We start from the raw sequence: 25485 nt of genomic DNA, 5'->3' as shown, positions 1-25485 counted from the left end.
CCCCCAAAGTTGGCATCAAAAAAAATTTTTTTAGACATATTTTGTATGCAAATCTTTAAACGCGAATATCTCCTAAACTAGAAGAGATAGACCCCCCAAAGTTGGCATCAAAAAAAATTTTTTTTAGACATATTTTGTATGCAAATCTTTAAACGCGAATATCTCCTAAACTAGAAGAGATAGACCCCCCAAAGTTGACATCAAAAAAAAATTTTTTTTAGACATATTTTGTATGCAAATCTTTAAACGCGAATATCTCCTAAACTAGAAGAGATAGACCCCCCAAAGTTGGCATCAAAAAAAAATTTTTTTTAGACATATTTTGTATGCAAATCTTTAAACGCGAATATCTCCTAAACTAGAAGAAATAGAGCCCCCAAAGTTGACATCAAAAAAAAATTTTTTTTAGACATTTTGTATGCAAATCTTTAAACGCGAATATCTCCTAAACTAGAAGAGATAGACCCCCCAAAGTTGACATCAAAAAAAAATTTTTTTTAGACATATTTTGTATGCAAATCTTTAAACGCGAATATCTCCTAAACTAGAAGAGATAGACCCCCCAAAGTTGGCATCAAAAAAAAATTTTTTTTAGACATATTTTGTATGCAAATCTTTAAACGCGAATATCTCCTAAACTAGAAGAGATAGACCCCCCAAAGTTGACATCAAAAAAAAATTTTTTTAAGACATATTTTGTATGCAAATCTTTAAACGCGAATATCTCCTAAACTAGAAGAGATAGACCCCCCAAAGTTGGCATCAAAAAAAAATTTTTTTTAGACATATTTTGTATGCAAATCTTTAAACGCGAATATCTCCTAAACTAGAAGAGATAGACCCCCCAAAGTTGACATCAAAAAAAAATTTTTTTAGACATTTTATATGCAAATCTTTAAACGCGAATATCTCCTAAACTAGAAGAGATAGACCCCCCAAAGTTGACATCAAAAAAAAATTTTTTTTAGACATATTTTGTATGCAAATCTTTAAACGCGAATATCTCCTAAACTAGAAGAAATAGAGCCCCCAAAGTTGACATCAAAAAAAAATTTTTTTTAGACATTTTGTATGCAAATCTTTAAACGCGAATATCTCCTAAACTAGAAGAGATAGACCCCCCAAAGTTGACATCAAAAAAAAATTTTTTTAGACATTTTATATGCAAATCTTTAAACGCGAATATCTCCTAAACTAGAAGAGATAGACCCCCCAAAGTTGACATCAAAAAAAAATTTTTTTTAGACATATTTTGTATGCAAATCTTTAAACGCGAATATCTCCTAAACTAGAAGAGATAGACCCCCCAAAGTTGGCATCAAAAAAAAATTTTTTTTAGACATATTTTGTATGCAAATCTTTAAACGCGAATATCTCCTAAACTAGAAGAGATAGACCCCCCAAAGTTGGCATCAAAAAAAAAATTTTTTTAGACATATTTTGTATGCAAATCTTTAAACGCGAATATCTCCTAAACTAGAAGAGATAGACCCCCCAAAGTTGGCATCAAAAAAAAAAATTTTTTTGGACATATTTTGTATGCAAATCTTTAAACGCGAATATCTCCTAAACTAGAAGAGATAGACCCCCCAAAGTTGGCATCAAAAAAAATTTTTTTTAGACATATTTTGTATGCAAATCTTTAAACGCGAATATCTCCTAAACTAGAAGAGATAGACCCCCCAAAGTTGGCATCAAAAAAAAAATTTTTTTAGACATATTTTGTATGCAAATCTTTAAACGCAAATATCTCCTAAACTAGAAGAGATAGACCCCCCAAAGTTGACATCAAAAAAAAAATTTTTTTTAGACATATTTTGTATGCAAATCTTTAAACGCGAATATCTCCTAAACTAGAAGAAATAGAGCCCCCAAAGTTGACATCAAAAAAAAATTTTTTTTAGACATTTTGTATGCAAATCTTTAAACGCGAATATCTCCTAAACTAGAAGAGATAGACCCCCCAAAGTTGACATCAAAAAAAAATTTTTTTAGACATTTTATATGCAAATCTTTAAACGCGAATATCTCCTAAACTAGAAGAGATAGACCCCCCAAAGTTGACATCAAAAAAAAATTTTTTTTAGACATATTTTGTATGCAAATCTTTAAACGCGAATATCTCCTAAACTAGAAGAGATAGACCCCCCAAAGTTGGCATCAAAAAAAAATTTTTTTTAGACATATTTTGTATGCAAATCTTTAAACGCGAATATCTCCTAAACTAGAAGAGATAGACCCCCCAAAGTTGGCATCAAAAAAAAATTTTTTTTAGACATATTTTGTATGCAAATCTTTAAACGCGAATATCTCCTAAACTAGAAGAGATAGACCCCCCAAAGTTGGCATCAAAAAAAATTTTTTTTAGACATATTTTGTATGCAAATCTTTAAACGCGAATATCTCCTAAACTAGAAGAGATAGACCCCCCAAAAGTTGACATCAAAAAAAAATTTTTTTTAGACATATTTTGTATGCAAATCTTTAAACGCGAATATCTCCTAAACTAGAAGAGATAGACCCCCCAAAGTTGACATCAAAAAAAAATTTTTTTTAGACATATTTTGTATGCAAATCTTTAAACGCGAATATCTCCTAAACTAGAAGAGATAGACCCCCCAAAGTTGACATCAAAAAAAATTTTTTTTAGACATATTTTGTATGCAAATCTTTAAACGCGAATATCTCCTAAACTAGAAGAGATAGACCCCCCAAAGTTGACATCAAAAAAAATTTTTTTTTAGACATATTTTGTATGCAAATCTTTAAACGCGAATATCTCCTAAACTAGAAGAGATAGACCCCCCAAAGTTGACATCAAAAAAAATTTTTTTTAGACATATTTTGTATGCAAATCTTTAAACGCGAATATCTCCTAAACTAGAAGAGATAGACCCCCCAAAAGTTGGCATCAAAAAAAAAATTTTTTTAGACATATTTTGTATGCAAATCTTTAAACGCGAATATCTCCTAAACTAGAAGAGATAGACCCCCCAAAGTTGGCATCAAAAAAAAATTTTTTTTAGACATATTTTGTATGCAAATCTTTAAACGCGAATATCTCCTAAACTAGAAGAGATAGACCCCCCAAAGTTGGCATCAAAAAAAAATTTTTTTAGACATATTTTGTATGCAAATCTTTAAACGCGAATATCTCCTAAACTAGAAGAGATAGACCCCCCAAAAGTTGACATCAAAAAAAAATTTTTTTTAGACATATTTTGTATGCAAATCTTTAAACGCGAATATCTCCTAAACTAGAAGAGATAGACCCCCCAAAGTTGACATCAAAAAAAAATTTTTTTTAGACATATTTTGTATGCAAATCTTTAAACGCGAATACCTCCTAAACTAGAAGAGATAGACCCCCCAAAGTTGGCATCAAAAAAAAATTTTTTTTAGACATATTTTGTATGCAAATCTTTAAACGCGAATATCTCCTAAACTAGAAGAGATAGACCCCCCAAAGTTGACATAAAAAAAAATCTTTTAACGCGAATATCTCCTAAACTAGAAGAGATAGACCCCCCAAAGTTGACATCAAAAAAAATTTTTTTTAGACATATTTTGTATGCAAATCTTTAAACGCGAATATCTCCTAAACTAGAAGAGATAGACCCCCCAAAGTTGGCATCAAAAAAAAAAATTTTTTTGGACATATTTTGTATGCAAATCTTTAAACGCGAATATCTCCTAAACTAGAAGAGATAGACCCCCCAAAGTTGGCATCAAAAAAAATTTTTTTTAGACATATTTTGTATGCAAATCTTTAAACGCGAATATCTCCTAAACTAGAAGAGATAGACCCCCCAAAGTTGGCATCAAAAAAAAAATTTTTTTAGACATATTTTGTATGCAAATCTTTAAACGCAAATATCTCCTAAACTAGAAGAGATAGACCCCCCAAAGTTGACATCAAAAAAAAAATTTTTTTTAGACATATTTTGTATGCAAATCTTTAAACGCGAATATCTCCTAAACTAGAAGAGATAGACCCCCCAAAGTTGGCATCAAAAAAAAATTTTTTTTAGACATATTTTGTATGCAAATCTTTAAACGCGAATATCTCCTAAACTAGAAGAGATAGACCCCCCAAAGTTGACATAAAAAAAAACTTTTTTTAGACATATTTTGTATGCAAATCTTTAAACGCGAATATCTCCTAAACTAGAAGAGATAGACCCCCCAAAGTTGACATCAAAAAAAAATTTTTTTTAGACATATTTTGTATGCAAATCTTTAAACGCGAATATCTCCTAAACTAGAAGAGATAGACCCCCCAAAGTTGGCATCAAAAAAAAATTTTTTTTAGACATATTTTGTATGCAAATCTTTAAACGCGAATATCTCCTAAACTAGAAGAGATAGACCCCCCAAAGTTGGCATCAAAAAAAAATTTTTTTTAGACATATTTTGTATGCAAATCTTTAAACGCGAATATCTCCTAAACTAGAAGAGATAGACCCCCCAAAGTTGGCATCAAAAAAAAATTTTTTTAGACATATTTTGTATGCAAATCTTTAAACGCGAATATCTCCTAAACTAGAAGAGATAGACCCCCCAAAGTTGGCATCAAAAAAAAATTTTTTTTAGACATATTTTGTATGCAAATCTTTAAACGCGAATATCTCCTAAACTAGAAGAGATAGACCCCCCAAAGTTGACATAAAAAAAAAAAAATTTTTAGACATATTTTGTATGCAAATCTTTAAACGCGAATATCTCCTAAACTAGAAGAGATAGACCCCCCAAAGTTGACATCAAAAAAAAATTTTTTTTAGACATATTTTGTATGCAAATCTTTAAACGCGAATATCTCCTAAACTAGAAGAGATAGACCCCCCAAAGTTGGCATCAAAAAAAAATTTTTTTTAGACATATTTTGTATGCAAATCTTTAAACGCGAATATCTCCTAAACTAGAAGAGATAGACCCCCCAAAGTTGACATCAAAAAAAATTTTTTTAGACATATTTTGTATGCAAATCTTTAAACGCGAATATCTCCTAAACTAGAAGAGATAGACCCCCCAAAGTTGACATCAAAAAAAAATTTTTTTTAGACATATTTTGTATGCAAATCTTTAAACGCGAATATCTCCTAAACTAGAAGAGATAGACCCCCCAAAGTTGGCATCAAAAAAAAATTTTTTTTAGACATATTTTGTATGCAAATCTTTAAACGCGAATATCTCCTAAACTAGAAGAGATAGACCCCCCAAAGTTGGCATCAAAAAAAAAATTTTTTAGACATATTTTGTATGCAAATCTTTAAACGCAAATATCTCCTAAACTAGAAGAGATAGACCCCCCAAAGTTGACATCAAAAAAAAAAATTTTTTTTAGACATATTTTGTATGCAAATCTTTAAACGCGAATATCTCCTAAACTAGAAGAGATAGACCCCCCAAAGTTGACATCAAAAAAAATTTTTTTAGACATATTTTGTATGCAAATCTTTAAACGCGAATATCTCCTAAACTAGAAGAGATAGACCCCCCAAAGTTGACATCAAAAAAAAATTTTTTTTAGACATATTTTGTATGCAAATCTTTAAACGCGAATATCTCCTAAACTAGAAGAGATAGACCCCCCAAAGTTGGCATCAAAAAAAAATTTTTTTTAGACATATTTTGTATGCAAATCTTTAAACGCGAATATCTCCTAAACTAGAAGAGATAGACCCCCCAAAGTTGGCATCAAAAAAAAAATTTTTTAGACATATTTTGTATGCAAATCTTTAAACGCAAATATCTCCTAAACTAGAAGAGATAGACCCCCCAAAGTTGACATCAAAAAAAAAATTTTTTTTAGACATATTTTGTATGCAAATCTTTAAACGCGAATATCTCCTAAACTAGAAGAGATAGACCCCCCAAAGTTGGCATCAAAAACAAATTTTTTTTAGACATATTTTGTATGCAAATCTTTAAACGCGAATATCTCCTAAACTAGAAGAGATAGACCCCCCAAAGTTGACATAAAAAAAAAACTTTTTTTAGACATATTTTGTATGCAAATCTTTAAACGCGAATATCTCCTAAACTAGAAGAGATAGACCCCCCAAAGTTGACATCAAAAAAAATTTTTTTAGACATATTTTGTATGCAAATCTTTAAACGCGAATATCTCCTAAACTAGAAGAGATAGACCCCCCAAAGTTGACATCAAAAAAAAATTTTTTTTAGACATATTTTGTATGCAAATCTTTAAACGCGAATATCTCCTAAACTAGAAGAGATAGACCCCCCAAAGTTGGCATCAAAAAAAAATTTTTTTTAGACATATTTTGTATGCAAATCTTTAAACGCGAATATCTCCTAAACTAGAAGAGATAGACCCCCCAAAGTTGGCATCAAAAAAAAAATTTTTTAGACATATTTTGTATGCAAATCTTTAAACGCAAATATCTCCTAAACTAGAAGAGATAGACCCCCCAAAGTTGACATCAAAAAAAAAAATTTTTTTTAGACATATTTTGTATGCAAATCTTTAAACGCGAATATCTCCTAAACTAGAAGAGATAGACCCCCCAAAGTTGGCATCAAAAACAAATTTTTTTTAGACATATTTTGTATGCAAATCTTTAAACGCGAATATCTCCTAAACTAGAAGAGATAGACCCCCCAAAGTTGACATAAAAAAAAAACTTTTTTTAGACATATTTTGTATGCAAATCTTTAAACGCGAATATCTCCTAAACTAGAAGAGATAGACCCCCCAAAGTTGGCATCAAAAAAAATTTTTTTTAGACATATTTTGTATGCAAATCTTTAAACGCGAATATCTCCTAAACTAGAAGAGATAGACCCCCCAAAGTTGACATCAAAAAAAAATTTTTTTAGACATATTTTGTATGCAAATCTTTAAACGCGAATATCTCCTAAACTAGAAGAGATAGACCCCCCAAAGTTGACATCAAAAAAAAACTTTTTTTAGACATATTTTGTATGCAAATCTTTAAACGCGAATATCTCCTAAACTAGAAGAGATAGACCCCCCAAAGTTGGGATCAAAAAAAAATTTTTTTTAAACATATTTTGTATGCAAATCTTTAAACGCGAATATCTCCTAAACTAGAAGAGATAGACCCCCCAAAGTTGGCATCAAAAAAAATTTTTTTTAGACATATTTTGTATGCAAATCTTTAAACGCGAATATCTCCTAAACTAGAAGAGATAGACCCCCCAAAGTTGACATCAAAAAAAAATTTTTTTTAGACATATTTTGTATGCAAATCTTTAAACGCGAATATCTCCTAAACTAGAAGAGATAGACCCCCCAAAGTTGGCATCAAAAAAAAATTTTTTTTAGACATATTTTGTATGCAAATCTTTAAACGCGAATATCTCCTAAACTAGAAGAGATAGACCCCCCAAAGTTGACATCAAAAAAAATTTTTTTTAGACATATTTTGTATGCAAATCTTTAAACGCGAATATCTCCTAAACTAGAAGAGATAGACCCCCCAAAGTTGGCATCAAAAAAAAATTTTTTTAGACATATTTTGTATGCAAATCTTTAAACGCGAATATCTCCTAAACTAGAAGAGATAGACCCCCCAAAGTTGGCATCAAAAAAAAATTTTTTTTAGACATATTTTGTATGCAAATCTTTAAACGCGAATATCTCCTAAACTAGAAGAGATAGACCCCCCAAAGTTGACATCAAAAAAAAATTTTTTTTAGACATATTTTGTATGCAAATCTTTAAACGCGAATATCTCCTAAACTAGAAGAGATAGACCCCCCAAAGTTGGCATCAAAAAAAAATTTTTTTTAGACATATTTTGTATGCAAATCTTTAAACGCGAATATCTCCTAAACTAGAAGAGATAGACCCCCCAAAGTTGACATCAAAAAAAAATTTTTTTAGACATATTTTGTATGCAAATCTTTAAACGCGAATATCTCCTAAACTAGAAGAGATAGACCCCCCAAAGTTGGCATCAAAAAAAAATTTTTTTTAGACATATTTTGTATGCAAATCTTTAAACGCGAATATCTCCTAAACTAGAAGAGATAGACCCCCCAAAGTTGACATCAAAAAAAATTTTTTTTAGACATATTTTGTATGCAAATCTTTAAACGCGAATATCTCCTAAACTAGAAGAGATAGACCCCCCAAAGTTGACATCAAAAAAAAAAAATTTTTAGACATATTTTGTATGCAAATCTTTAAACGCGAATATCTCCTAAACTAGAAGAGATAGACCCCCCAAAGTTGGCATCAAAAAAAAAATTTTTTTAGACATATTTTGTATGCAAATCTTTAAACGCGAATATCTCCTAAACTAGAAGAGATAGACCCCCCAAAGTTGACATCAAAAAAAATTTTTTTTAGACATATTTTGTATGCAAATCTTTAAACGCGAATATCTCCTAAACTAGAAGAGATAGACCCCCCAAAGTTGACATAAAAAAAAAAAAATTTTTAGATATATTTTGTATGCAAATCTTTAAACGCGAATATCTCCTAAACTAGAAGAGATAGACCCCCCAAAGTTGACATCAAAAAAAAAATTTTTTTAGACATATTTTGTATGCAAATCTTTAAACGCGAATATCTCCTAAACTAGAAGAGATAGACCCCCCAAAGTTGACATCAAAAAGAATTTTTTTTAGACATATTTTGTATGCAAATCTTTAAACGCGAATATCTCCTAAACTAGAAGAGATAGACCCCCCAAAGTTGACATCAAAAAAAATTTTTTTTAGACATATTTTGTATGCAAATCTTTAAACGCGAATATCTCCTAAACTAGAAGAGATAGACCCCCCAAAGTTGACATCAAAAAAAAAATTTTTTAGACATATTTTGTATGCAAATCTTTAAACGCGAATATCTCCTAAACTAGAAGAGATAGACCCCCCAAAGTTGGCATCAAAAAAAAATTTTTTTTAGACATATTTTGTATGCAAATCTTTAAACGCGAATATCTCCTAAACTAGAAGAGATAGACCCCCCAAAGTTGACATCAAAAAAAAATTTTTTTTAGACATATTTTGTATGCAAATCTTTAAACGCGAATATCTCCTAAACTAGAAGAGATAGACCCCCCAAAGTTGGCATCAAAAAAAAATTTTTTTTAGACATATTTTGTATGCAAATCTTTAAACGCGAATATCTCCTAAACTAGAAGAGATAGACCCCCCAAAGTTGACATCAAAAAAAAATTTTTTTAGACATATTTTGTATGCAAATCTTTAAACGCGAATATCTCCTAAACTAGAAGAGATAGACCCCCCAAAGTTGGCATCAAAAAAAAATTTTTTTTAGACATATTTTGTATGCAAATCTTTAAACGCGAATATCTCCTAAACTAGAAGAGATAGACCCCCCAAAGTTGACATCAAAAAAAATTTTTTTTAGACATATTTTGTATGCAAATCTTTAAACGCGAATATCTCCTAAACTAGAAGAGATAGACCCCCCAAAGTTGACATCAAAAAAAAAAAATTTTTAGACATATTTTGTATGCAAATCTTTAAACGCGAATATCTCCTAAACTAGAAGAGATAGACCCCCCAAAGTTGGCATCAAAAAAAAAATTTTTTTAGACATATTTTGTATGCAAATCTTTAAACGCGAATATCTCCTAAACTAGAAGAGATAGACCCCCCAAAGTTGACATCAAAAAAAATTTTTTTTAGACATATTTTGTATGCAAATCTTTAAACGCGAATATCTCCTAAACTAGAAGAGATAGACCCCCCAAAGTTGACATAAAAAAAAAAAAATTTTTAGATATATTTTGTATGCAAATCTTTAAACGCGAATATCTCCTAAACTAGAAGAGATAGACCCCCCAAAGTTGACATCAAAAAAAAAATTTTTTTAGACATATTTTGTATGCAAATCTTTAAACGCGAATATCTCCTAAACTAGAAGAGATAGACCCCCCAAAGTTGACATCAAAAAGAATTTTTTTTAGACATATTTTGTATGCAAATCTTTAAACGCGAATATCTCCTAAACTAGAAGAGATAGACCCCCCAAAGTTGACATCAAAAAAATTTTTTTTTAGACATATTTTGTATGCAAATCTTTAAACGCGAATATCTCCTAAACTAGAAGAGATAGACCCCCCAAAGTTGACATCAAAAAAAAATTTTTTAGACATATTTTGTATGCAAATCTAGTTTAGGAGATATTCGCGTTTAAGAATTTGCATACAAAATTTGTCTAAAAAAAATTTTTTTTTGATGCCAACTTTGGGGGGTCTAGTTTTAGAGCAATTAGGTTCTTTTTTTATTAGTAAAGTTTACTACACTCAGTGTTTAAAATCATTTTTTGAATACAGTGCTCACTTTGTAATCCGGATGATTGAGAGACAATATGACAGATTTAGGGGGAAGTGGGGCACCTCTGAAATTTACGAGAAAAAATAATAATGCTTGTCTCGAAATCCCCTTGTGGGAAGGCCTTGTTCCTTCATGGAATGTTGCGCCAGCATTATTATTATTATTATTATTAATAAAAAATGTAAAAAATTATTTTCAGAGTGGGAATTGTCTGTTGGCGACTTACCGATGTCAGCTCAATACAAATCGAGTGGATTTGAAGATCCGTACCATTGAGGGTCAGCACGGGACTCTTCAGGCATTCATAACTCCTGTGCTCCAGCCAAAATGCAGCCAATTGCGGGAGTACTTCATCAAGCCCCTTTCCCTTCACATCCGGAGCCACAGATTCGATGAGACTCGCCCTTATAGTAGCCTCACGCTCCGTGGAGCCTTCAGCTTATCCGAGATGCACAGCTGGATAAGCCAGTGTGTCCCAGAGATCCCAGAGAAACTTTCCTCTGGCGACTCATGTGAGCTAATCTTTGAGAATGTCCTAATAGGATCTCTGCTGAAGTGTGAGTACAGGAAGGGCGAGGCGGAATTCAAGAGTGACAACATCTCCACAATCTCCATCATCAAGGATGTTCTGACGCGAGAAATCACGAAGAAGAGGATCAAACTGGAGATTTCCACGGATATGAATCCTAACTGCATTGGGCATATCCTGAAGATGGTTGAGCCTGTGTTGGTGCGACATATGAAGATGTCGCGGGATCACAAGCTCCTGCAGGCTCTGCTTGATCTGGACATCCGCGGAGAGGAAGATTTGGAGGTGCTGTGTAAGGAATGGCGCGAGATCTACAGGAACCAGAAGGAGATCTCGCAGAGTGTGGGAAAGGATAGGGTTCTTGTGGATCGGTATCACGGATTCCTCACAGATCTCTTCATTGACTGGAATAAATTCCGGGGAACCAATGTCAAGAGCAAGATTCAGCAGTTTGTCCATCTTCTCGAAAATTACAATCACGATGCAATTGTGTCTTGTTTCGGAATCAAAAACGATTGATAGAGGATTTAATTGTTTATTGTACTAAAAATTAATAAATGGGTTAGATTTTCTCGAAGATTGCGCACCAATTTCCCTGATCGTAGTAAGATTGAATGACTCTTATGCCATTAACTTTGCTGCAGAGTTCCTCAAGTTCGCCCTCCTCAAAAACATGGTAGAAACGCAGGAAGGTCTTGGGATTATCCGAGCCATCTTTGAGCTTCCAAGGTACCAGAATGTCTCTGTGGAGGAATTGTGTTCGATTGGTATGAATAGGGAGAGGAAGTTCCTCGTCATTCTTCTGATTTTCAGTCTCAGAGACTTCTTCAATGGGCTTCTTATTGAGCTTCCTGTTCTGCCGCAGATAGCTGGATTTCTTCTTGTCTGCCTCTTGATTCTTAGCCCAGACATAAATCAATCCTCTTCCGGATCTCTCTAGAATTCTTCCCATTTCCTTTACTGCCTGAATCCGACGCTCTTCTGAAGCCAGATGATGGATTACAGCTATGCTGATGCAAGCACTGACGGAACTATCCCGGATGGGAAGTTCCAAGCAGTCGCAGAGGAAAGAATTCAATTGCCTCTCCTGACAAACTTTCAGTAGACCTTCACTCCTATCACATCCAATCTTTACAATATCTTCCCTGGATACGAGATATTTCCCATTCCCACAGCCAATATCCACCAGAGACGATCCCAATGGGAGATTAGCTATGAATTCTGCCACTTTTGGCCATGGAGAATGCCTGGTTTCGCTAAAATGTTGAGCTATTTCATTGTAAATCTTATGGACATTTTCCTCCTCAACCTTAGCAGCCATTTCCGCCAGTTCTAGGGATTTTTCCTCCCGTTGCCTCTTTTTAGTGTCACAAAACCTGGCATAATTGCAATCACATTCCCCCTGCCGAAGCTTCCGGAAAGTGAATGAAATTCTAGTAGATCTCTTAAGAACAGTCAGGGATGCATTATCTGAGCCACTGGGCACGATATCCATACACCTGGGTGTGATACCATGAGTCCAGTTATACCTACTCTCCCCTGTCATCAAAAGCAGAGACCTTCTGGGAAGAAAAACAGAAGAATTCTCCCCGGAAGCACTCCTGAAGTCCATCACAACGTCACTGCCCAGAGACAGAGAGACTATAGGACCAGAGAAAGCACTGTGGGTATCACAGTGAGGCGGAATACCCTGACCAGGACTGTATTTATTCACAGTAAGCTGGTCAGGAATTGGCCAGTCAATATCAGGATGCTTTTCTTGCATCCTCTGCCAGAGAATTTGGCATTCCTCAGGGATCTTTTCCATCAAAGGTTTATCACTATCTACATCATTAGTTCCATACCGAAATTCATACCCAAAATGCTTCACCTGGCGGTGCTTGAGCTCTTTCCCGGAATTCTCTCCCTCTGACCAATTGACGCAATTCTGGAGTATTTCTTCTTCCTCCTCTGATATAAAATCCCTAATGACTATTAATCCAAGTGGAGATATACTACTATCCCATGGATTCTCAAATTTTGGGAGATCTTTGCAGAAAGATAAGTAAATGACTCCCTGATTCTGACCAAGTTTTGCCTTTCCATGCAATCTGTCGAAAATCCTTTGGGAATCGTCAATTGTGGGGCATGAGAGAAAACAAAATGACTTTCCAGGTAGCATGATTATCTCAGAAACATTCCCCACATTCCCAATGGTTTCGAGGACACCCTCTGGGCGTAATCCCGTCGAGAGTCCAGCATTGCAGATTGCAAGATTCTGCAGAACATGCATGAGTTCATAACCTCAAAATCCATTAAATGTTTATTTACTCACCAAATCCGCCGTGTCAGTGCATTTAATCCCGGTGTCTTGTTCTATAATGCTCTGGCATCTCTTGGTCTTCCTTAGAATCTTTTTGCACTGCTGGATAGACATTTTTCCAGTTAAAAAAATCACTTTTTTCGCGGAATGCACGTCTCTGGGTAAAGTGAAAACACAAAACTGCTAGAAAATAGTTTCACGTCCCCACTACTTGAGGCGCTGACATCGCGTATTTATCTCCGGATTCCGGGTATTTTTCCTGTCGAAAAAATGAAAAAACTCTGGTATCAACAGAAATACTTCAAGTACGGATTACCCTTCCTGATCCTGGTGACCGGAGGATCTTTTGCCCTTAAGGAATTCACGACATTAAGGTGATTATCCCAAATTCCTAAAGCGCTGTTCCAAAAAAGTGAGGTTATATTTACATTCTTTCCAGGTACGAATACTCCAAGAACAAGCAAGTGAGCCCGGCAGAGCTGGAAAAACTGGGAGTAAAGATGAAGAAGCCTGGAGAGGTAACACTCGAGAGTGAATATGAGAAAATCAAAGCCCTCGACATAGACAGTTGGGACAACAAAAGAGGCCCCAGGCCGTGGGAAGAGAACTTCCCGGAGAAAAAGTCCTAAATATTTAGAGCTCTAAGCATTTTTGTAATTCTTTATTTTCTCTGCTCTTACATTTTCTAGAGATAATTCAAGATACAATGTAAAATTACACGTAGATTTTTTAGAATGATACAATTAATGAAAAGAAAAATATTTTAGCTGGGGCTTTTTTTTGTTAGTGTAAGTTTGTAAATATGCGTGTTACATTTTTTTGATGAAAAAAAAAGAGAAAAAGGATTTTAGTGATCAAGGAAAATTGTGGTCACCATCATCATCTAAATATATGCCACCTAAACATCTAATGAAAAATTCACTTCTAATGAAAGTTTTTTGCAACTAATCCAAAAAATTATAGATCTTCATCATCATCTCCCCAATCATTGATTAATGTCTTGATTTCGCTGCTCTTCTTGCTCTCTTCACTCTTAGAGTCATCCTTATCTTCTTCTTTCACCTCTGCGGACTTTTGTCTCTCCACCTTTTCAACTTCCTCACTCGGTTCTTCAGTTTTAACCTCCTCCTTCTCCTCCTCTTCCTCCTCCTTCTTCTTCTCACTCTCAACACTCTCTTTCGTGCTATTCTGAGAATCATTGTTCCAATCCTCAAGCAGAGCCGAAAGATTCTGCTCCACTTCCTCAACAGCACTCTGACCCTTCATCCCAACATCATCATCATCATCCAGAGTTGGATTGGTTGATGTACGCAAAATAACACGAATATCGTCATTTTTACTAGAATCATCCTTTCCTGCTTCCAATCCCATCTCCTCATCTTCACTCCAGTCACCCTCAAGTTCAGAAATCAATTTCAGTTTGTCCTCATCACTCTTGGACTTTTTCGTGCTCTCATCAATTTTCATCTCTTCCTCACTCGCCTTCTTAGTATCAGCTGATTCTTCAACTGAAACTTCAGGCTTCTTATCCTCTTCCTCCTGTGATGTAGTAATATTCTCCTGTGAGGATTTTAAGTTAAAAAGAATATTGCAATTTGACCAAAAAAAAGAACGGAAAAAGATGAAAACGAAAAAAATATCAAGCCCTAGCGTGGTAGTCTTATACGGGATTCAGACTTAAGGTTTAGCCATCTGGCTTAACTCCTCTAATTCCCTATCAGGCATGATTTTTTAGGAAATTGTTGTTTAGAATTGGATATTAAAGGCAAATGATCCAATAGATTTTGAAAAATCAATAAAATTGCTTGTTATTTAGATTTTTGAGACCTTCGGGAACTGGGCTAAACCTAGAGTCTGAAGCCGGCATTATGCCCTAGACACACTTAAAACTTAAGCCGAGAGACGACTTAGTGGAAAATGATGGAAATGCACTTAACCATTATTTCTAATATAATTACGCTAAGCCGTCTCAGCTAATCTTCAGTCTGTCAAGGCCCTTATACGGACTTTAGACTTGAGGTTTAGCCATATGGCTAAACTGAAGATTATGTGCTTGACACACGGGACACACTTACGACTTAAGCCGAGAGAAGGCTTAACGTAATTATAATCAAAATAATGATTTAACTAAATTCTCATCAGTTTCCCACTAACAAAGCCATTTCTCGACCTAAGCCTAGAGACGGATTAGTCAGAAACTGTTGTAAAATCATTCTTTTGATTATAATTGAGGCGCTCGGAGCAAAAAAACTCTAAGTTGTATGCATTTCCCTATTAAAATAGCGTTTTTTTGCTCTGAGCTCCTCAATTACGTTAATACGGGTTTCAGACCTAAGGCTTAGCCATATGGCTTAACTGCACAGTAAAAAATTGTGTGAGAAATAAAGTTGTGTATTTGAAAAGTTGTGTAAATTCACAAGCAATATGGTTGTAAATTGTAAAATTACTATCATAGTGGTGGTACGATACTAACATAATGCTAGTAAAATTATGTATTGTGTAAGGAAATTTGTGTATTGGAAAATTTGTGTGAGAACTGTCAAAATTCCATTGTTTACTATTGCAATTTTTCTAAGATTTCAGATAGATTTTGCATTTTTAACTGCCTAATTGTCTTCTGGAATCATTCATTGGATTCTTAAAATGTGCCTCAGTCGTGAAAAATTAGGAATAATTATGTAATAACAGAAAACAGAGGAAGCATCATGTAAATTAGAAAAATTGACGATGCAACTCTTGGCCATTTGCTGAAGAGAAGTAAGCAAGTCGGTAGCGCAGGCAGAAAACACGAAACCATCAACGCAAAGATTATGGGTTCAAGTCTCAGACTCTCTCTTATTTTTTTTCCTTTTTTTATTCTTTTTTTCTTTTTTTTTCTTAGTTTAATACCGAGACATATCACAGATAATACAAATAAACCGAACAAAATTGCTCTTCAATCAAAATTATAGACAGGAAGCCATTTTATAAAACTGAAAATACACAACTTTGCCAATACACAACATTTCCAATACACAAAATTTACAACCATAGCGCTCGTGCAAAAATTACCAATCGTAGTGGTTGTAAATTTTTTTACTGTGTGCTCTAATTCGTTTACAATCACGATTTTTTGGAAAAATTTAACTTAGGATTGGATTATTAAATATAAATGATCCATTAGGCTCGCAAAAGGCAATAAGAATGCTTGCAATTTAGATTTAAGATTTTTAAACCTTCGGGAACTCAGCTAAAACTCTAGTCTGAAGATTGCTTAATGCCATTTCCTGTCTTAAGTCGTAGGTGTGTTCAGCGCATTATACAGTTTTCAGTCCTAGGGCATAACTACTCTGATTTTTTATTAGGGTGGAATCACCACTTCTCGCCAGTGCCCCACTTTTCGCCACTTATATTGAAATCGCTAGTTTTCGCGATTTGTGAAATAAATGAACCGCAAAGTTCTTTGTATTTTTACTACTGCTACGTAGGGTAAGTGTGCCATATTCCGGCCAGCTTGCAATTTCGGCCATACTTTTTGTTCATCGAATTTCCATGAATTTTAAGTTTCTGCATTCTCTTGAGATTGTACAATGCAAAAAATAACAAAAAATGTTGCTTCGACGAGCAAGATGATCTAAAAAAGACATTAAAAGAATTCTGGAAGGGCAAGGAACTATGACAATGAAGGTGGCCGAAATAGACCACCAATGCTATGTCTACATTTTTATTCATTTTAAAATGTATTAAGAATGATTTTAGAGAAAATAAAGATGATTAACTGTCTGCAAGGTTCCAAGTAACACTCCTTTTAAAGAGTAACAAAAATATTCAATTTTCATTAAAAATATTACATTTCAAACTTGAGACTCTTTCCGTACAGAAGTAGATCTTGAAAAATTCGAAAATCTATTTGAAGATCCAAAAAAGAGACTTTCTTACTTTTTGATAATTCCGCAAGGTGGATGAGGTACATCCTGTTCGAATTTCGAAGTGCTCAAGTGTCAAAATGTGATGGTCTTCACATTGTTGTGAGGAATAAAACAGAACAACAACGCTTACTGTTCATGTCCTATTATTTAATCACTCCATAATCATTGAGTAACTCTTTTGCCAGCTTTTTATTGTGATATTTGATAAATTTTCCCCACCTTGTTCGAAAATTTAGTATGAAAATTCGAAATTTAATTTGAATTCTTCGAATTTCAACGACTTTTTGTGCAAATAGAGTTCCATTTACCTTTCATCCGAGACACTATTGGAGAATCAAAATCTACTTGTGATTAGGCTCACTTGGTCGCTTGCATGCAACTATGCCGAAATTTGGCACACTTACCCTATAGAGTCGAAAAATAATTATTATTCATTTTGGATTTACGATTTTGAGCATTTTTTAGAGTAATATTTTAAGCAAGTGCTTCGAATCCAATATTTCTTACCAAATTATACTACGTGTCATCAAATTTTTATCAAGCAAAATATACCTTTTTAAATAAATAATTTGTCTATTGAATATTTAATTACACTTGTGGAATACATGAAATTTGGATTTAGTTAATTAATATTTCATTTTATATTACTTTTATATAAAAATTAGGCATGGCGAGAAGTGGTTATATTCTGGAATTGATTTTACCACCTGTCGCCATCTCTTTTCAATAGGCGACGCTAACTTCACTTCATAGGTTCTCAGTTGCCAAATTTGCATTGTTTACTTTCTGAAATAGACCTATAATTTGATATCTCAAATAAAAGTGAGGAAAAATCATTTAGCTTTTTCGCCACCTAAATTAAAATCACATTTTAAGAGAATTATGGGTTCGTGAAACAACAAAATTAGTGTTATTTCGTGACCTCTAGCCTAAAGAATGAGAAAACCATATCTGGTGCTCCACCGACTAGATTATTTGCAAGTTAATTAAAGAAATTCTCGGCAAAATGAACAATCACCAAAAAAGTATGGAATTCTTATGAAATCTTTCAACGCTCAGAGAAATTATCTTACATTATTTTATGTTTTTGCTGTACAGCATTTGATATTTTTTCACTGAAAGTCAATCGGTTATTAACTAAACTTTGTTCTAATATCATTTTTTAATAATGTTTTCCAAAAAATAAAGATTTATACAGATAATGGTGAAATAGGGATTACTTTTTCGGCTGTGTAACTACTTTTCGCCACTCATTTTTTCCAAGCATTTTACAAGTGGCGCACCTCGCGGATGGCGTGATTTTCGATTAACTTTACTTTCGAATAAAAAATGCGAAAAAATCATTTGAAATACTCTAATAATTGTATGGTATCGGTGTTAAATATGAAAAAGTACTGTGCCATGTATTTTTGAAGGTTATCGAAAGCTGCTGTTTCTTAAAATTCACTTAAAAACATGTGGCGAAAAAATACTTACACAATGGCGAAAAAGTGTTTACAAAGTGGCGAAAAGTACTGATACGTGCATTGTTGCAGAAAATGTAATTTTTCAATCAGATACCCAAAAATTCCCGAGAAGTCTCCTGGTTAAATAGAGACACAATGCTTCAAAGCATCTGTACAGGAACCTTAAGGTGGCGAAAAGTACTTACTCTACCCTAGTGAGTAGTAATAATTTGATCACCATGAAAAAGAAATACTGAATGTATTCTTTTTAAAACATTACGTAAAATAATCGAGTTTGGACCTTTTCAAGTGGGTGGCGATAAGTGGTTACAAAACTGGCGAAAAGTGGTGAAAAGTTGCGACGAAGTGGTTATTTTTGCATTGTTAATAAAAATCAGTTTTTAAGTAGTCCAGCGTTAAATTCTAGGACTATTGTTTTCACGAATCTAGAGCCAATACATCTAACAAGGGAAGTACTCGAGTCATCAAATTCAGAAAAATCTGAGGCTTTGCTCAACTACGCATAAAGGCATCAAATTAAACGTGGTATATTCAAAAAGTGCGAAATCGGGTTAATTTTTTTTGCGCTACCGCTGAGCCAGCGCCGCATGCAGTCCCATACGAATTTTCTTTATTATATTCTGCGTAAGGTGTCATTTTCAACTTTGGGGAATTTTAAAAAAAAAAAACTTAACCCGATTTCGCACTTTTTGAATATACCACGTTTAATTTGATGCCTTTATGCGTAGTTGAGCAAAGCCTCAGATTTTTCTGAATTTGATGACTCGAGTACTTCCCTTGTAAGTAACTTTGTGTCAAATTTGAGTTATCTTGTAATAAAAGTTCAAAACTTGTAATAAAATTAACTCCTCTTTTTTCTAAACATGGCGAAAAGTGGTTACTCCACCCTACTCAGGATTTTGTTGTTGTTAAAAATCTTAACTTAGGATTGCATTATTAACTCTTTCGTCTCTTTTAGGACTCTAGTACCCAAAGAAGCATATGAATATTCAGTGAAAAACAATGTTTTTTAATTATTCAGAACTGATAAAAATCCTATTCTTGTGGATGATTACATACTATAAGGATGTCCAAATGTGAGATATTTTTCGTAGGACCTCAATTAATTCTTGAGCTTAGATATTTTTGATTAAAAAATGGTGAAATTGGCTTGCAGCATATGCTGCGGTCCGGAAAGAGTTAAAGGCAAAGAGAAATTTAACTTTCTGGCTAATTCTACCCCGGTCTCCCCTATTACCAAATTTTACTGGGAAAAATATTCTCGAGGATCAGCCTAAGTCTATTTGGGCCCTAAGTATGTTTATATCCAGGATATTAGTTGCCCGACTAATTCGAACCAAGATACTTTTAATTTGTCCGGAAGGAGTCAAGTTCAGGGAATTTCCTGTTTGATAAAGAAGCAAAAGTTCAAAAAAAAAAAACTCACCTGAGAGTTGTCTTCAGTATCTTGTGTGTTGGATTCCTGCCACTCCATTGGTGTACTGGCAGTCAAGACGGTATCCTTGATGTCCGATGCATGCAGATAAGTCTCCTTGAGTCCATCATCCGCCTGACTGTACACCACAACAATCTTCTGGTCAGCACTGTCAATGATCTGCGTGTTGCCCTCCACAAAGTTGTCCTGATTCAAAACCATCACCACATTGTCATTCTCTCCCTGAAGCTGTGACATTAGTTCTTCCTTTTGAGCTGCTGTCAGTTCCAATTCTGACCCATCTTCCGTCACCAACTTCGTCATGATCTCCTGATCTGCCTTCTTGTCCCCATACTCCCCATGCACATCCGCCATGGCAGCCTCAATGTACTGACTGGATATTAGATCTGAATCTCCCTGGAACTGAACCACACTGCCCTCCACGAGACCCAGACTCGTGGCAATTCCACTGGCCACATTGCTGAGGGCTTCTGCTTCACTGCTTGGCTCGAGTTTGGTGGTCTTGCCCTGAATCTGATTGACATGCTGAGCTGCTGGATCGAGAACGAAGGGAATACTCTTGGATGGCAAGGAGATATTTGAGAGTATCTTGATCTTCTGATCTGGAGACTCTGTCAGTTGACTATCCTCCACATTGGGGACATATTTGTCCGTTTCATCTTCATACGATTCTTCGTGGTGTTGCTCCTCTTCGGGCTCAGATTCATCGAGAATGCCATCCTGACGAGCACGCTGCTTATGCTGACTGTGCATATGCTTGTAGAGAGCTGTTTCGGAGTTGAAGCTCTTGTTGCAGTAAATGCATGTCTGATGCTGAATCTTCTTCTTCCCGTGCACGTCAACATTGTGCTTGGACATGGTCATATCATCGGGTGCTATGAATGGGCACTCCTTGCACTTCGGGAAGGCCACATCGCTTGGCGGCTTGAGCTTATGCTTCACCAATTGATGATAGTACAGCTCACCCTTGCGGCTACTTCTGCACTTCCAGCCACAGTGCTCGCAGATTCTCGGATCAATCTTCTCATTGTGCACATTCACCAGATGCCGACGGAATCCCTTGTACGTGGGAATGCCAATTGGACGTCCGTCGACGCCACAGCGAAGACAGAGCCATGGCCCTTCCATATTTTCTGCTCCTTTGGCAATAAGCATACGCATCGTCTTGCTGTCAATCCTTCCACCACGGGCCAGGCTCTTTGGATCTACTGGCAACTTTGCCGGCGGAGTTGTGCGGTAGCTAGGCTTGGGTTTCACCTCAACCTGTTCAGTTTCCACGGTCCTGGTGGTGCCCTGTGGAGACTTTTGCATAATCTTCAGCTTGATGTTTTTGTTATTCTTCACCAAATGCGGATACTTCTTCAGCACTTCACTGATAATCTTGGCATGATTGACTTTGCCGCTCTCCTGAACCACGACAGTTGGTCTCTGATCCTTCCTGCCACCCTTGGAGGGCTTTCCGCCCTGCTGATCATCGCTGGAATTCGAGTAAGTGTCATCGAGTTCATCATATTCCCGTGGATCATCTTCTGCCTCCTCAGCTTCAATTTGTTTGCGCATCTTTGCCTGCTCCGTGTACTCCTTGACATCCTGCAGATTGAGCTTCTTGTGCGGTGGGGAAGATCCCGAGACGGCTGGGCGTTTATTGGGATTGGTATAGCCGGATTTGCGTAACTTTTCAAACACCGAAGCTTTATTGTCCTCCGTGTCATCTTCTTCCCGGCTCACTTGCTCAGCCGTGATCAGGGGCTTACTCTCGTACGAGATGGGATTGAAGGAGGAATCAAAGGACTCAGAGACATTCTCATCCGGTGGCTCAAAGCGACTTGGGCCAGTTTTGGAGCCGACATGGGGATATTTCGAGACGAGAGCAACGGGTTCGGGAACTGGGTCAACGGGTTTCCGGACATACAATCCGGGTTCTTTCTTAATTGTCACCCCACCGATTTGGGTGATCCGGCCAGCTGAGGCGTACGTGCGCTCAGGCTGACGCACAACCGGGCCCCGGGTCACCACCCGTTGCTGCTGGGCGGATTTATTGAGAATCACGGGGGCTGAGCGAATGGGAATGGATCGACGGTGGGCTTCCAGGAGTTTCAGCAGCACCGTCATATTCATATCACGGGCAGTTTTTAGCAAACGCTCATACATACATACCTCGAATTCCAGGGTGCCCGTGTACATAAAATTCACAATTGGCACCACAACATCAGCTTGTAGGTCACGGGGCATGATGAGAATATCTCCGTGCATCTCGCATGTTGTCTCCAGCAAATTAAAGTAGTCCGTGCAGGCGCTTAGCACCAATCGATGCACTTTCAGCTGGGAATTGTCCCGAAACTGCAATGTGAGATCGCAGTAGTCCGTTTTATTGAAAAAATTCTGAAGCTTCTGCAGGAAGAACACTCCCCAATTATCCACTTTCACTGACTTCACCTCTGCCATCTTCAACTCAGGTTTTCCTGCAAATCAATTCCCCATCAGATTCATCTCAGTTGTACTCCACCACATCCACAAAACCACCTACCCTCAGCAACAACAAGTTTAAATTGCTGCAAAAGTTTCTGCCGTGTCGTGAGGAGAAAGCTTTCGGGGCGCTTGGCTTCACGTAAATGTCCCAAGCGCGTCTTGTCTCTACTGGCCACCTTCACCACTCAAACAACACCACAAAACACTCCCTAAAACACTCTGGGAATCAACGGAAATGGCACAGGATTTGCAAAATTCCCCGAAGCTGTTATATTTCGAAAAATTACTTAGCAAATATTTTCCAAAATTTCTCGTACAAACTCCATTTTTATCTCCGACTCGAACGTCAACATTGATTGCCGAAGCATCGCGAGATGGCGCATCGAGAGTGGTGTATGCGAAAAAACACCAATTTTGCCCCTTCCCCCGACAAATGGGGCACTTTTTATGTTTCGTCTGAGTCCCGACAATTGGGGTAGATCATTGGAGATTTTGTTCTAAATCCCTAAAAGTGCCATCTATTTACAAAGGTGACTGCTAGAAAATGCACAACGCCATCGTGGTGAAAATAATTAGATAATATGGCGGATGAAATATTCACCACACTTAACGAAAAAGATTAACTGGGAGGTGGGGGAATTGACACTCGCGAATGTTTTTTGAGGGATATTTTGGATTGAAAAAGTCACAGATATTGCATTTGACTTGGAATGTAAAAAAAAAGTTTTCCCAGTATTTTCTTAATAATAAAAATTCGTTTATGCGAAATCAATGAAACAGACAAGATTACTTTCTGAAATAAAAATGAAAAAAATTTGATAAAATTTTTCTTTCCGAGCTTTGAAGTTATAGGGTAACTTGTGGTATTTCTGGACAAGGTGCTTTTCGGGACACAATATGGGTATTTTAGGACACATCAAATATCCTATAAATATTTTTTTCTGATTACAGTGTCCGCTCCCTAATCCGGATCATCGTAATCCGGACTTGTTATCGACAGTTACATTTAAAATCATATTGAGGTTATGTATGCACGAGTAATCAGCAATGAAAATGAATTATCCTGTGATGTTTTTGTTTAATAAATCGTCGGTTGCGTCTACATCTGTCGTATCTGCATTTCTTTTGTGTCAGCATTTCACGCAAGAGGGGATGTCTGTATTGTAGCTTGCACCAAATGCAGATACAAAACAAATACAGATACGACAGAGGTAGCCGCAACCGACGAAATGAAGTATAATAACATTGAATTCTCTAATTATGTCTTTATAATCTCTTTAAAACTTTTATACTAATTCTACAAAAAAACCTTGTATTATATTTTCGAGACGTTGAACAAATTCAAAAAATCCTTCCGTATTACGAAGCGGACATCTGTCATATGGTCTCCCAATTATCCGGATTACAAAGCGGGCACTGTATTTGCAAGTTCTTTATGAAATATTAAGCTCTTTACGTATCAGATAAACATAAAAGTTCTGAAATTTTATTTATTTTAAAGAGTGAATACGCGTGAATTGTGAGTATCACATTTCATTTTTTACAAAACTTTTAGTGTGGTTAATTTTGCAGGTGTCAACATAAACAGTGCTTTGTTTTTTTTTCGATTTAAGTCACTTAAAAGTGAAATTTATACAAAATTTTTATGAAAGAGTGAGGTTTAGAACTTCTACTTAAAGGTAAATAACACTGTTGAACAAAATGAAACTTTTTTTCTTGGGATGGAAAATAATGAGTAGTTTCTTGTTCTTTGGTATGTACTGAACATTTCTCCCGAAGAAACTTATGGTCCATCACCTCAAGTTTCTGAGATATCTTAAGAAAAAGATCTTTAAGAAATTTTTCGAAATATTTGAAAAAAATAATAAGAAACACGGATTTGACCTAGATCCTTCTCCTCCTTTATTACTCGGACCGAGTAATAAAGGAGGAGAAGGATCTAGGTCAAATCCGCGTTTCTTATTATTCAAAAATTAATCTACTGACCGATCATCTAATATTTGAAAAAAAGTTGTTTATAATAAATAACGGTACATCCTAGGATGTTGGTATCAAAGTATAACTCAAGGATGTCTAGAGGAGGATTCAAGGACATTTTTCCTGGAACATCGCATATCCCTATCCTTTCATTTTTTAGATTTGTTTCATAAACTCCTAAATATCCTCCAAATCCATGAAAAGGATTCGTGGGACGACTTGAATTCTTTACAAAAATAGTCTCCTGAATATCATAGGGTCGTAAAATATACCATTATCCAGAAATTACGTATTTGAATGACTTATGAACCACAGAATTTTCTCTCAAAAATTCATTATTTTATTTCATATCTTAACAACATGCACTATAAGCCAATAAGACCTCGATATGGCATCAATCGGGTTCAAATTTTAATATGTTTTAGCTGGGCCTTAGATCTTTCGATCAATATCAAACTTAAAGTCCCCCGATCCCCCTGACCCGAGCTATAAGTTCCAAAAAAATTCTTCAAATGGCCATAACTCCGGTTCTAATTGTCAGAATATAAAAAGTGAGTGCGTTTTGGAAATCTCTCGTGAAATGCCACTTCTCTTTCTAACGAAAGTTTTTCTAAAACTTTCTAATGAAAGTTTTTCAATCTAAATCAAATAACTCAAAAATTAGTTTGTGCATCGGGCCGAAATTTTAGTATGTTGTAGCCGCAGATTATGCCTATCAAACAAAAAAATACTTAAGTCGATCGATAACCCCCAACCCGAGCTATAAGGGGTCAAAGTTCGAATATTGACCCCCTTCCGATCAGTGGAACACTAAATTAAGCCCCTTCCCGATCCGTGGAACATAGTGCATTCTTGCATTTCCACCTATTTTTTTAAATTCTAGTAAATAGTGAAGCTGCAAATCTCAGATATAGTTAAATGGAATACTAATACACCAATTGGCACATACAAGAATATCAAATAGTGTTTTAGTTTTGGGGCTTATATTTTCAACTAAATATGGAACACTTCTCTTAACATTCCGATCCGTGGTACACTTCCCTTATTTGAAAAAAAAGTCCATCCAAAGCAACTTTTGCAAACAAATGGGCAAAAAA

General features: G+C 35.5%; 4 protein-coding genes across 4 annotated transcripts in view; 2 read left to right on the top strand and 2 right to left on the bottom strand.

Annotated features, from left to right (window-relative positions):
• The window catches only part of LOC129800105 (Bardet-Biedl syndrome 7 protein homolog), a 150119-nt gene extending 138711 nt beyond the window's left edge, over positions 1-11408 (top strand). The window contains exon 8 of the mRNA XM_055844484.1: positions 10502-11408. Within this exon, the coding sequence (XP_055700459.1) occupies positions 10502-11350 (849 nt within the window). The 3' untranslated portion in view covers positions 11351-11408. The remainder of the gene's footprint in view (positions 1-10501) is intronic.
• LOC129800107 (alkylated DNA repair protein alkB homolog 8) lies at positions 11351-13387 on the bottom strand. The gene is made up of 2 exons (XM_055844485.1): positions 13146-13387; positions 11351-13088 (listed from the first exon to the last, which is right to left on the bottom strand). Exons 1-2 carry the CDS (start codon positions 13245-13247, stop codon positions 11394-11396), a joined length of 1797 nt encoding a protein of 598 aa, XP_055700460.1. The 5' UTR covers positions 13248-13387; the 3' UTR covers positions 11351-11393.
• On the top strand, positions 13334-14050 carry LOC129800108 (cytochrome c oxidase assembly protein COX16 homolog, mitochondrial). Its single transcript, XM_055844486.1, has 2 exons — positions 13334-13507; positions 13573-14050. The coding sequence occupies exons 1-2, from the start codon at positions 13404-13406 to the stop codon at positions 13760-13762; spliced, it is 294 nt and encodes a 97-aa protein (XP_055700461.1). The 5' UTR covers positions 13334-13403; the 3' UTR covers positions 13763-14050.
• Positions 13766-22959, bottom strand: LOC129800104 (centrosome-associated zinc finger protein CP190). The gene is made up of 3 exons (XM_055844483.1): positions 22470-22959; positions 19934-22404; positions 13766-14693 (listed from the first exon to the last, which is right to left on the bottom strand). Exons 2-3 carry the CDS (start codon positions 22385-22387, stop codon positions 14091-14093), a joined length of 3057 nt encoding a protein of 1018 aa, XP_055700458.1. The 5' UTR covers positions 22388-22404; positions 22470-22959; the 3' UTR covers positions 13766-14090.
• Positions 22960-25485: the final 2526 nt, after the last annotated feature.

The sequence above is a fragment of the Phlebotomus papatasi genome, chromosome 1 (assembly GCF_024763615.1).
Source record: "Phlebotomus papatasi isolate M1 chromosome 1, Ppap_2.1, whole genome shotgun sequence".
Classification (NCBI taxonomy): domain Eukaryota; kingdom Metazoa; phylum Arthropoda; class Insecta; order Diptera; family Psychodidae; genus Phlebotomus; species Phlebotomus papatasi.
The sequence above is the reverse complement of the archived record's forward strand: the minus strand, read 5'-3'. Positions and strand labels throughout refer to the sequence as shown.